Source organism: Lytechinus variegatus, chromosome 2 (genome assembly GCF_018143015.1).
Source record: "Lytechinus variegatus isolate NC3 chromosome 2, Lvar_3.0, whole genome shotgun sequence".
Taxonomy (NCBI): domain Eukaryota; kingdom Metazoa; phylum Echinodermata; class Echinoidea; order Temnopleuroida; family Toxopneustidae; genus Lytechinus; species Lytechinus variegatus.
Genome location: NC_054741.1, coordinates 12,672,190 through 12,685,392, shown reverse-complemented (window position 1 = coordinate 12,685,392; position 13,203 = coordinate 12,672,190). Strand labels below are relative to the sequence as shown.

At 33.7% G+C, this 13,203-nt stretch overlaps 1 protein-coding gene across 1 annotated transcript in view; it reads right to left on the bottom strand.

Annotated features, from left to right (window-relative positions):
* The window catches only part of LOC121407349 (calcium-transporting ATPase type 2C member 1-like), a 31,119-nt gene extending 17,916 nt beyond the window's left edge, over positions 1–13,203 (bottom strand). The window contains exons 1-10 of the mRNA XM_041598390.1: positions 12,959–13,203; positions 9,782–9,979; positions 7,846–7,935; positions 4,979–5,014; positions 4,427–4,488; positions 3,828–3,936; positions 2,944–3,099; positions 2,381–2,449; positions 1,117–1,259; positions 436–560 (exon numbers count right to left, since the gene is read on the bottom strand). Coding sequence (XP_041454324.1) covers positions 436–560; positions 1,117–1,259; positions 2,381–2,449; positions 2,944–3,099; positions 3,828–3,936; positions 4,427–4,488; positions 4,979–5,014; positions 7,846–7,935; positions 9,782–9,979; positions 12,959–13,021 — 1,051 coding nt within the window. The 5' untranslated portion in view covers positions 13,022–13,203. The remainder of the gene's footprint in view (positions 1–435; positions 561–1,116; positions 1,260–2,380; positions 2,450–2,943; positions 3,100–3,827; positions 3,937–4,426; positions 4,489–4,978; positions 5,015–7,845; positions 7,936–9,781; positions 9,980–12,958) is intronic.

The following is a 13,203-nucleotide window of genomic DNA, read 5'->3' as shown; positions in this document are numbered from 1 at the left end:
TTTTTAGTGAGGCAAACAGAGTCTGTTTTGAGTAAGGTCCATTTTTTATTTGCTTGTAAAAAAATCTGAATATGTCATCAAATTTTCCATGGTCCCCCGCTAATGAAAGTTTTGATTTACCCTTATAAATTTCGTAACACAATGATCTCTGTAATAAGTCTGATGGCACGTACCACATCAAAATGATATTAAATGTAGGATGGGGGGGTCTGATTTCTGGAATGTTTAGGAGATAAAAATATCAACATTTGATTCGGGTTTTCTCAACATACATGCATCAAAAGTTTATGCATTGTAATATTGTCTCACATTGCTCTCAAACAATTTATGAAATATGGTGGCAAAGTTCCTGAAATGTCGGTTTTGTCTGAACATACAACTGGGTATGTTAATAAAATGCTGAAAACAAATGTATGATTTTTAGTATGAACTGACCTAATGTTTCTACAATTGGTAGCTTCTTGACTATTGCACTTCGTTTAGCCATGCGCATCACTCCAAGGGCAAGGGTTACCGTGACAACAATGGGCAGGCCTTCTGGAATGGCTGCGACTGCAAGACTACAGAAAGAAGCAAAACATAGCAGAAATGGACTATCATAAGGCAAATAGTTCAGAAAAGGTTTGCATTGTGCATAGCACATGTATAATGCACAATTCATAGGGACATCGTCACAGCATATAGGGAAGAATAAATATGCTTCACATTAAATTTTTGGCAGTTCTGCCATAAGTATAACTAGGGTGTAAAATCCTCCGTTTTTTATTTTCTAAAATGCCAGTTTTGCATTCTTTGGTATTACAAACACTGAATTCTATCTTCTTCTGTGACATGTACAAAACCTTTGATAAACAATTGTAAATGGTGACAATCTTGGTTTTGTTTTATTGGATTTTACTTTGCTTTTCATGACTGTAATTTTCAAAAATTCTAAGTTTTTTGTCTGAAAAAGAGCATTTTCCAGGAGATTCCTTGAATTCTCCATTCTTTGCAGATTCCGTGAAATGTTTCTGTTTTCTGTAGTGAGGAAAAATAGGGACTTTCAATCAGGGAATGCAAGGTTATGCTTATTTTAAGTTGGATGTATTTCATCATAGCCCATCTTTATTGACTTACCTGACACCAATGGTAAACATATCCAGCAGTTTTCTGTTTTGTAACCATCCCAAGAACATGATAAATCCAATAATACAGAAGGAGTAGAAGGAGAGCTGTTTTCCTAAACTATCCATGCTCTTCTGTAATGGTGTTTTGGGTGCCTACAACAAAAGAAGATCAGAGAAGTAGATTTTAAAGTAAAATCTTTCTTTCAAAATGTGCTTAAATAGTGTTTGTGCAGTCTCACAAGGGTCATCCAGTCAAATCAAAATGTAGGATATAAACATAATCATTATAGTCATGTACCAGTCACAGTCGATAATAATGTGAACCATAAATGGTATTACCATCATTGTGTTTTGATACTTTTTAGTTTTAGAAAATGACATTTTTATACATTGTTCACTTCATGCTTGGGAAAATACAGGGCAGGAGAAGAGGATGAAAGAAGAATAGATATCTAGAAGGAATTACTACAGAAACTGGAAAATCTTTAAGATAACTGAGCATGCTTTCACAAGATAAACAGCATGGAGAGAGTTTGTCCATGGGGTCACCAGGAGTCAAGTACGACTCAATGACACTTAACAACACACATTTCCAATTTGTTTTGTCATCACTCATTGGTCTGATCGGCTGCCTGTTGGAGACTGGTGCCTCATTTACAAGAGATCCTGTGACAGTGTGAGTGTTGAGCTGATCTGGCTTGTCCCTTAAATTTTTAGAGAACGGAGCAGCAAGTATGAGGGTACCAGGCCCAATTAGGATGTCGACATGAAATTTCTTGAGTAATGCAACTTTTGCATAGTGTAAGTTTTGTTGATTTTAGGTTAATATATAGATTTTCTTTATAGTTTTTAGCTTGAGGTATACAAGAGAACTGTTGCTGAGCTATAACCATGAGCATCTTTGGATGATGTGAGCACTCTCTGGCCCATATTCTAATGTCTGGTTTTAAATAAACTCTAGTCTAAAGTTATTATTTAACTATGGAGAGCCAATTGTGACACAAATCTCTATTAATAAATCAGCCCATCTGTTAATCAGATCATTCATAACTGTCTAGGAAAAAATAATTGAATCAATTTTCTTTGCAATTATAACATAATGAAAGAGAACTGTGGTGAAAAGAAACATATATTATTCACAAAAATGTTGACATTTTTGGCTTCCCATAATTCTAGCACAGAGTTCCTTTAATCGGACTTTCGAATACAGGCCTATGAATATACACTAATAAACTATAATACTATTGAAAACATCATTTTAATTCTGTTCTTACCTCTTCAGCTTTCATCATCTTGAAAATATCTCCAAATTCTGAATTTTCCCCTGTCCCTATAACAATACCCTGGAAAAAATAAAACCAACAATATTAGTTTCTGTTTATTAACTTGCTGAGCCTAATTGAAACTATCATCAGTAATTGGGTTTTCACACAAGACTAGCGCACATATAACTTGGTGAGGGACCTTTTGCACACAAGTCATTGGCAGGGACTTCAGGCTACATATTCAGACCACTTTCTTCAAATGAAGGATTTGCACAATGCAGTATTGCACAGAAAATTATATATCCATGATAAATAGGCTAAAGGCTAGGGTCTCCATGATTTTACACAATTAACAATGTAAGTGCTTTGGGTCTGATGGGAAAAGTGTAGTATGAAAAAAAAACAGTAATTATCAATATCAAGAAATTTCATGCAAATACAAATTGATGTTTCAAAGTGCAGCCCAATTTCTACTGGGCGCATATTTTAAGACTACATGAATGGAATGTTGCATCCCACGATCTAATCCAGGAACTAGTTTTGGTCTTGAGCATGAAACTCAATTGACTAACCTTCCCATGCCCATTTCGGACAAGTGTTCCCATGTAGGCAATATTTTTCATTGTGGTTCTCTTCCCGTTTTTCTCTTTGGTTACAATCTGTGTGGTCTTGTTGCTGGGCTTGGTCTCGCCAGTGAAACTGGATTCATCCACGGCAAGGTCAATGGCCTGAAATTGAAATAATTTATTTTAAGTCAATTTCATCATCATCATCATCACTATCATCATCATCAGAATCATCATCAGCATCATCATCAGAATCATCATCAGAATCATCATCAGCATCAACCTCACGACTACTAATAATCATAAGTTGTTGTACATCATTGTTTTGTGTGAGCAACATACATACAGTGTAGTAGTCAGTGACTGAGTCTGTCAGGTTCACACAGTACATTGCCGATTGGTTTTAGCAGCTTTGTGACATTCTACTCTCTGTTTGGTCTATTTTATCTACAATCAGTTAAACCACTAACCATTTGGTCTAACTGCCATGTAGCACATTGACGACTTTGTCTCAATTTCAGTTCGGCTATACTAGTACCCCCTTAGTTTATATATGATGAGATGAAATGCTTATGGCTTAAAATTTTCATGTGACAAAGAGTACAATTAGTAGAGTATAGTGAAAATTACCATCTGGCATTTGATTGTAGTGTAATCCAAACAGCAATTACACCAAGTGGGTTTTGCTCATGTGGTAAAAACCTATCTGAAAAGTAGACAAACTGCTTGTAGACCAAATAAATATGAACAATACACACAATGCCAGTGATTTCGCTAATCTCACTACATATCAATGCAGGCACCAAAGAATGGAATATTCAATTAAGTGAAATATATGAAAATTAAATCGTGATCAATAACTCTGAATACTTTGCACAATGTTCACTGACCTCAATCAGCCTCATATCTGCAGGAACCCTGTCACCGATGGACAGCTGAACAAGGTCACCAGGGGTCAATGACCTCGCCAAGAACTCCTTCACCTGGCCGTCTCTTATGCTGAAAGGGATACAGAAAATCACATACTGTACATAATCATCAGCTTTAATGGATGGAGGATAACAATTTACTGATCCTGGGATTGCGACAAAGAACTGTAGATAACTGTAATACAGCCACATTACTAAAGCCAGCTATTGGTGATCCATAAAGCATATATCTTAAGTTTGGTAAAATCACATCAAACATTCATGTCACTAATCTGTTTCATTACTAGATAATATCAATACATATGCCCCAAATCGGTCGTGGTATGAAGGATATAAATCAAAATTGTGTTTTATTTGATAAATTCACCAATTTTACATCAAAATGTCATTTTATAAAATTTGATAAAATATGCTCATGCTCATGAGGCCATTTAAATAAAAATAAAAACATACTTGTATCAGAGAGGGGTGGTATATTTAGATTCTAAAGCAAGAAAATTTCCTTAAATTAAATTTCAAATTCATTATGTACTAAGATTCTGTGAAATTATGCCACTCACCAGCGACATATAGGTGGCACCATATTGCTCAATTTTTCAAGAGACTTTTCAGAGCGATATTCCTGTATTAAAAGTAAAAAGAGAGGTCAATGTCATGACAAATAATTGAAAATGTTGATAGAATAATAGAATTTAAGAATAATTATTCGCAACTTACACAACGTTATGTCAATGAAAATTAATGTACCCATCAATTAAAAAATTATGATATATTATTCCTGTGATACCAGGATATATCTCCCCATTTAATCAACGCCTTAAAAGTTTGAATAAAGAGAGGGTGATATGGGAGCAAAGAAAGATGGAGACACATTCAGAGTAATGATGACCAGACATTTGTTTCAATACAGAAACAGAAGAGAAGAGAATTAGGAAATATAATTAGAGCAATATGGAAATGTACCTTACAGTAAATGGCTATGCCCAAAGAATATTTAAATCTAAGGCATGAATAAAGATTAAATTAACAATATAATACACATCACCCTATGTAAATCATTCTTACATACCATCATTTAAAAAAAACACACATAAAAATGAGAGAGTGCAAACCTGAACAAATGCTACAGTCACAACAATCGTGATAGCCTGGTGGAAAACAAGAGATAAGCAAACATTAATAAATGTATATACTACATAGCAAGCACATTCCTGATACATTTCAAGTCATATTATTCCTGATTTGATTTATATTCAATTTTTATTTAAAAAGTCACATTAGTATGATAAGTACTTTGGATGTAAAAGCTTTACCTACTGCGACTAAAATATGAAATTATGAAAGTGCAACTGAACACAAAGGTTTGCGATCAATCGCTATGACAATGGCCAAAGGAGATTTTTTTTAACATGTGCATTTGGTTCAAAACACTGATCTAACTTCATACACATCTTAGATCAAGTCAGCTACATAGCCAGAGGTGTATGATTTAGTATATTAAATGGTTACCAGCCGCGTGTAAAGACATGCATAACTTAATAATACTGAACAGCTTTATGAAATAGCCGATCAGGCCCCCATCTTGTAAAGAGTTACGACTGATCCAATCAATCATAACTCTATGGAAATCCATCAGTGTCATAATTTTTTATACAGGAAATTTGCATAATGTCCTTTGTAAACAAAGGAGAACACACCGAATTGTCAAGAAATCAATGAAATTATGGATATACATTCATATATCTAGAATTTTTTTGAACAAACATGCATTTTCTATGTTGGCCTAGCTGGCTTTCCATAGTTGTGATTAATCAGATCAACCACAACTCTTTGTAAAACGGGCCCCATAATTGTTCTTCTATATTTGCAATCAACAGCAAACCTTTATGTTACCCGGGGAACCATCCTATCTCACATTGGCATTACAAGGGAATTTTTTAAAGGTGTGCAGGAAGATGCAATATTCTGATTTTCTCGAAAAAGGGGGCAAAACTTGTTAATTTCCCTCCTTTGACATGATACAGACCTACATTGAATGATAATGTAGCGAGGTGTAATTGATGGCAATAATATAATAAAAGTCTAAATAATTAGAAGAGGTTTGCTTTATTTTCTTCCTCATCTCTGTTATTTTAATGCTGATGTTTAAATTCCTGTTGCTGATTATTTGAGCTTTTCATCATTGTCAATTTTATACCTTCCTACAATATGGAAGCTAATGATGTATAAAAACATGAGGTGAAAGTACTTTGTCTTTAGAGAGCTTGATAACGAGGCATCAAGTCCATGTCATATAAACCAAACTTTGATTCATTTACATGTACTTTAAGCGTTATCTAAAGTATCAAATTATACAACATCCATCACTCATATTATCCCATTGTTTACATCATTCAGATAAGAGCTACAGCTACAAAGAATTTTGATCATACATTTCCACTTAAGTATGTTCCAGGGTTTAAGTTAAATAGCTGAATTTTTGTACAGCATCACAGCATCACTAAAAATCTAATTGCTCACATTTTCATCCATAGCTCTATCATTCTTCATATTATGCCATTTTTATTACTTGGATTTAAGTGCTCTGTATAAAAATAAACATGAATTTCAATTTTTAATTTTATTTCCCAATTCACAAGTCTATTAGTTGAATCTGTGTTCTACATCACAGCATTTCAAAGTATTTTAGTTCACATTTTATCCATACATGTACATCCATCATCCATATTTTGCCATATATATGTTTATATTGCTCAGACAAGAGATCTTTATAATCATTAAACATGACTTTCAATCATTCCTAGTTCATGTTCCAGGGCCAAAGTCTAACCATTGAAATTATGTTGCAGGTAGTAGCATTTTAAAACATAGTTTATTTTATACATGTATTTCATTTCAATGATAAATATAATAAAATACTTCGTAAAAATGGGACATCAAATTAAAACAAACATTGAAGCTGTGTGCAGTGAACATTTTATGTTCCTTTTTTAACGGGAGCAGAGGGCAAATGCTACAAGTACTATAAAGTTGTAATAGTGGTTGAAATAATTTTATGTTTTTATATCCCTGAAACAAATACTGATCAGACTCAAATACTAGGGACAGAACCAGAAATGTTAAAAGGAGGGTTATTTCTGAAACAAATACTGATCAGACTCAAATAACAGGGACATAACCAGAAATGTTAAAAGGAGGGTTATTTCTGAAATTCTTATTTTGTATCAATGCAAATAGTCAAAAACCAAATTTGCTTTAAATTTTTACAAATACAATTGTGATTCAGAGGACAAGAAAATTCACTTTCTATCCCATATTCCACCATTACCACTATACACTACAAAATAAATAGATAGTAATACATTTTTATTGATCTCTTTTATTAATTGCATAAATGTCCTTGTGATAAATACATATTCTGTCTGACGCTAGAATTAAAGCCCAGCTAAAGCTTTGATAAGGGGTCAGTAATATGAATTCTACATGATTAAACTTTCCAGTGTGTGTAGCAGTCATTGAATGTGCATTCAACAGTAAAATTTAAATTTAGCATTTTTCAGCCGTTAGAATGTGATATCAAAAAGCTACTGACAAAGATTTTATCCTCAAATTTTCGGCACATAATACCCGAGAAATGGTTTTAAAACAAGACTTAAAAATGCACTTTGATCACACCCAATCAAAATAAATATTGATGTAGTATTGGTAAATTTATCCAATAAAACACATTTTTACTTTATAACCTTCCCATCATAACCATTTCCAGGCACATACATTCATATAATCTACATGAAGTAGTGAATTGGAATAGTGATTGACTTTTGGGGCATTTACCATGACTAGGCTTTGAGTAAAATACTCAGCAATTAGGGTGGGAACAATACTGCACATTGATACAAAACATTGTTATTTTTCATGACGTCTGTATCAAAAGATACAAGTACGATGGATGGTTGTTACAATTTGTATGGGGTATTACCATGGTGATGCTGAAAGCATCATCAAACTGGCCCATCACCACGGAAACCACAGCCGATACCAGCAACAGCATGATCAGAGGATCTTTGAACTGGTAATGAAAAAATCATGAAAATAAGTTAATTCAAATTTTGTATTTCTGTGAAGCATAATCTAAATTCAGCAGATTTTCATACATGTAGTATCATCTTCAAAGTTAAAGACATTCCAGAAAAATTACATTAAAGTCATTTCTGAAAAAAATAAAGCACTATATCATTTCAATTATTCAAATAACCAACTGACTTAAACTTTATATAAATGCTGTAAACCTAAGATGAATTCAGTCAAATCTATCTATTATGGCCAGCCACGGGAAACAGAAAAAAGGACTTTATAGACAGGATCTATAAACATTGCTCTAAATTAAGGAAAACGCTCTTTGTGGAAACTAAAACCAATTTTCAGTATACATGTAGACAGGTTTGACTTTATATTATTCTAAATGCATGATGAATGAAAAACACATGATTAAACAGGCTCACAAGATGGAATCTAAAGGCTTATGATAATGTAAATCAAAGTCATGTTTCAACGGCAGGATCTGCGAAAATAATATTTCCATAGTTTTGTGTAAAACTTTGATTCTTCTGCCAGCATCAATTCATTAATATTAATACCTTATAAACAAGAATTAAAAAATTAAACTCGATGCCTGCTGATATTTCTAGTTTTATCAGCCACAAAGCTGCATTACTATTTTGTTCAATTGGATATTGATTATAACTTGGACTGAATTGAAGCATACATGGAAATTCATTAGGAAAGACAGAGTTGCAGCATAATAATCATATAATATTGACTGGCCTTGAGGGGAACATCAAATATATTGCCAGCAACAGAATCAAATTGGCCCGAGACTTTAGACAAGGGCAATATGGTTCTTTTAAGGGCAATATATTTGGAGTTCCCCAAAAGAGGAGCCAGTCAATATTATTATTATTACATACGTGTATAGTGGTAGCTACAGGTATAATTTGTGATTCAAGCTAAAATTTGGAACAATTTATGACTGTTTGCTTGTCACTACTTCTGATTTCAGGTCATTTATCAACTTGATGAAGTAATCCTTGCTAAGTAATTGTGACAAAATTATTACCGCACAGTCGTGCACCAAGCAGCTTACGCATGGGTTTGATCCAAGAGCCGCATCGCGCATATATTGCGTTGCTTTACAAGTAGGTTCCAACCAGATTTCACAAATACTGAAATTTGTGATCAAAATCGGCCCCTATTGCGCAAGCACACTGACAGAAATATGGCCAATGTTGCCCTCTGTTTTTTACAGTACTACCTATGGGCAAAACCCAGGAGACATCAACATGGCAAACGTTTACCATGTTGGTCTCGGATTGAAAGTCGCGAGCAAAATATGACTTGTCAATGTCAGTAATAATTTTAGAACAAACGATTACATAAATCACTTTGTGACAAGTGGAATGCCTTTTCAAAAACGCTATTAATTTGATAATCAAATATTTGTTGTTTGTTGAACTCAAATGACCTTTGACCTTGATCATGTAACTTAAAACTCACTCAGGCAAGATGATTACTGATACTTGATTACCCTTATATTAAAGTTGATACCACAACATGGTCAAAGTTCATTGGTCCTCAATGACCTTTGACCTTGGTCATGTGACCTGAAACTCATGCAAGATGGTCAGTGACACTTAATTACCCTTTTCACAATATAGCTAGATATATTTTCTGTTATGATGACATGACACAACTTAACCTTGGTTTAAGATTTCAATGTTGATGACGCCTCTGCCGTTGGAACACTGTGCCTATACATACCAGTATGTATAGTCTTGCTCTGCTATGCAGGCGAAACAACTTGAGCACAATCTATTCAGAACGAACAAACATGCATGAGAAAATGTACATGTATTTACCTGGCCCAAGTACTTTCTCCATAAGGGTTCCTCCTTACTGATCTCAAATTCGTTGGGACCATGGACGAGTAATCGTCTCTCTGCTCTGCTCTCATCTAGCCCATTTAAACGGTCTGCTCCAAGATAATCGATGACGTCGTCTACCGACAAGTTGGCAGCTTTGTGAGCTGCCAAAAACTGCATCATCTTATCATCCTCCTAGAGAGAGAAGGAAGAAAATCAGGAGAATGATTAAAGGGTTTACATTTACTTTTTCTCCAAGCAGTTGGTCAACTTCAAAGATAATCTTATATACCCCATGTAAACCTTTTGTCTCTTTGTTTCAAGAATCTTCGTTCATGTTGCTAGTACCTTTTATTTCACCAGAATGTTATTAGTATTAAAGCTTGTAACCAAAACCAAGAGTGCCAATGACTTACCGTAATATATCCTTTCCAAGAGTGGTATAAACACAGATCAATAATTCATAGCTTAAACCAAAGAACATATTGATTTAAAATCTGCTTCATTGATTATGGTAATTTGGATAAGAATCTGAGAGCTGTATTGTAACTTGGGATAGAATCTGAGAAGATGTGCTAAGATAGAGAAGGAATATGACAATAGATGGGGCTAATCAACAGTTCGAGAATGTGTGAAATAGAGTGTGCTGTTGATCCAGTGACAATGAAATGCCTTTTTAAAGAAAAATACCGATAGAGCTGAGGAATTAGAATACTTCCATGTGTTCCCAAGGGGGTGGGGAGGATAGGGGTGCTGCAGAATTGGTTACCCAGTATTCACCATGTTTGCACAATACCCTGTATGAGCAATAAAGTGAAGAGATGGTAATATAATAGTTCAGAACACTTATTCTCTCATTATAAAGATACATGATCTGCAAAGAAGCATTTCAAATACGTATCTCAGTCAATATTTGATCTGCAGAAGGACTCTTAATCAAGGACAATGATGGTGTCTCCTCATGCATCACCAACGTTTTACCAAAAGAGTGTTGATATTGAATTAACTAAAGGGTAAGTGCATCCAGACATCCAGTTGGTTTTCAATAAAAGCAGAAAATGAAAGAAATATACCAAAGAAAGATTCATCGAAATCTATAACAGAGCTGCAAATTTCTAGTGTTTTTACATGTATTTTGTGATGTTACTGTACATGCATGCAGCTGCCAGATTTGTCATGGTACTTTTACTTCCTTAATTCCCTTTAACAATTCTTTATGAATGAAAATATATATTTTTTAACAGCATGTTGCAAATAATGTGTCTAATCAACGATATCCTTCTTGAAAGAGCAGGTAATATTTTCAATTTTAGAGAAAAATTGCTTATTATATAATCACATCACATGAAATTATGGAGGAGCAGATTAGATGACATAACAAAATTGAAATTTATCGGTTTATTCACTAAACATTCACTTAAATATTCAGTTCAATTTTCCTGTTTTTATCAAAACCAGCCTGATGTTCTTTGGGTGAACTTCGCTTTTGTAAGAAATGTTTATAAATGCAGGTATAATTCACAATATAGACTCTTAACCAGAGCTTTAGATAGGTTTATTAACATGTACTTGTATATTAGTAATTCCACTCCCACTTTTGTAGCATATTCACAGATTGTTTTACAATCAGGGTTTACCTAAATCTGTCTCACTAAAAAACAGGTTTTACTTTTCCTCATTTTTTTTTGGGGGGGGTGTATAAACAAGAACTTTTATCATTATCATTCGAGGAATAAATTTCCTGGTATCACATTGCAGTTTGACTGCTACACATTAAGTCTTTTGTATAGCATATTTTTACATAGGACTGCACATTACAGTACTAAGTTAAAGGACAAGTCCACCCCAACAAAAACTTGATTTGAATAAAAAGAGAAAAATTCAACAAGCATAACACTGAAAATTTCATCAAAATCGGATGTAAAATAAGAAAGTTATGACATTTTAAAGTTTCGCTTCATTTCTCAAAACAGTGATATGCACATCTCTTTCGGTATGCAAATGAGGGAACTGATGACATCACTCACTCACTATTTCTTTTGTATTTTATTATATGAAATATTTTGATTTTTCTTCATTGTCATGTGAAATAAAGTTTCATTCCTCCCTAAACACGTGGAATTCCATTATTTTAACATTTTGTGCTTCAGGCAAGGAGGTCCTATTCATCAAATTCGTAAAATTTGAAATATTGTATAATTCAAACAATAAGAAACAAAAGAAATAGTGAGTGAGTGACATCATCGACACTCTCATTTGGATGTAACTGGCTCGTTCATATATTTTCGTTGAAAATAAGCAAAACTTTGAAATGTCATAACTTTCTTATTTTACATCCAATTTTGATGGAATTCTCAGTATTGTGCTTGCCTGATTTTTCTCGATTGATTCAAATCAACATTTTTCTGAGGTGGACTTGACCTTTAACAGCTTTTCTCTTATGACCAAAAATGCTATTCAAATTTGTACAGCAAAATTATTTCCTGTCATTTAATATTTAGGCATGAGGTCATCCACTTAATTTTTTATAGTGGTTCATTCTTTTTTTACTACTTATTTTTTTCTTTTTTGAGAAGACACTTTTAGACACAAATTAAATTGACAACACTGGAACAGGGTCTGTCATATAAATATGAGGATGTGGGTGGAGTGAAGATACAAAATATTTTAAGACAAAACCATTATTATTCAAGTAATTATACATAAATATACAGAAGGAAATTTTTTGGTTAAGAGTCACAAAAGAAACAAATTATCTGTTCAGTTTTCATATCATTTTAATCAATTCTGATTGGTACATGTAAAACAATAACAAATGATTGCTAATGATAAAAATACACAGGCTCAAAATTGGGGAAAAAATTGATATGAGACAGTAATTTTGGCTCTACGATGCGAGATATGGTTGATTTTGCTATAAAGTTGATGTGTACATGAACAAATTTGTTTTTCTTTTCTTACATGTTACAGTGCCCAATAGCTTGTCATCATACACTACATATTTGAGAAAACATAAATATGGTACGCAAAAGGTCCTTTTTGGATGATAAACCCTGATTGTATTGCTAAGATAGCCTACTGCATGCAAGGCAAAACTTTCTATCATAAGCTTTGTGAATTCTAAAGGTCACTATTTGCTCTGATAAGTGTTAAAACGTCACTTGGTACATGTACCTTTATAAATGACGATAAGTCCGTGTACACCATATCCAAGTGCTGATGGTAATTGAGGAACATCAACAAAAGGTTATTTTGAAAAGATGTGCACCATACTGTAGATGGTGCTGCACCAGCCCGAGTTTGCTCAATCTTGAAGGGCAATTCCTGCTCAAGCAAAGCATTGATGCATTATGGTCTGACGCCGTGAATAAATAATTCCAAGTACGTCTGCATCTCCGAATTAGTGGGATAATTCGTAA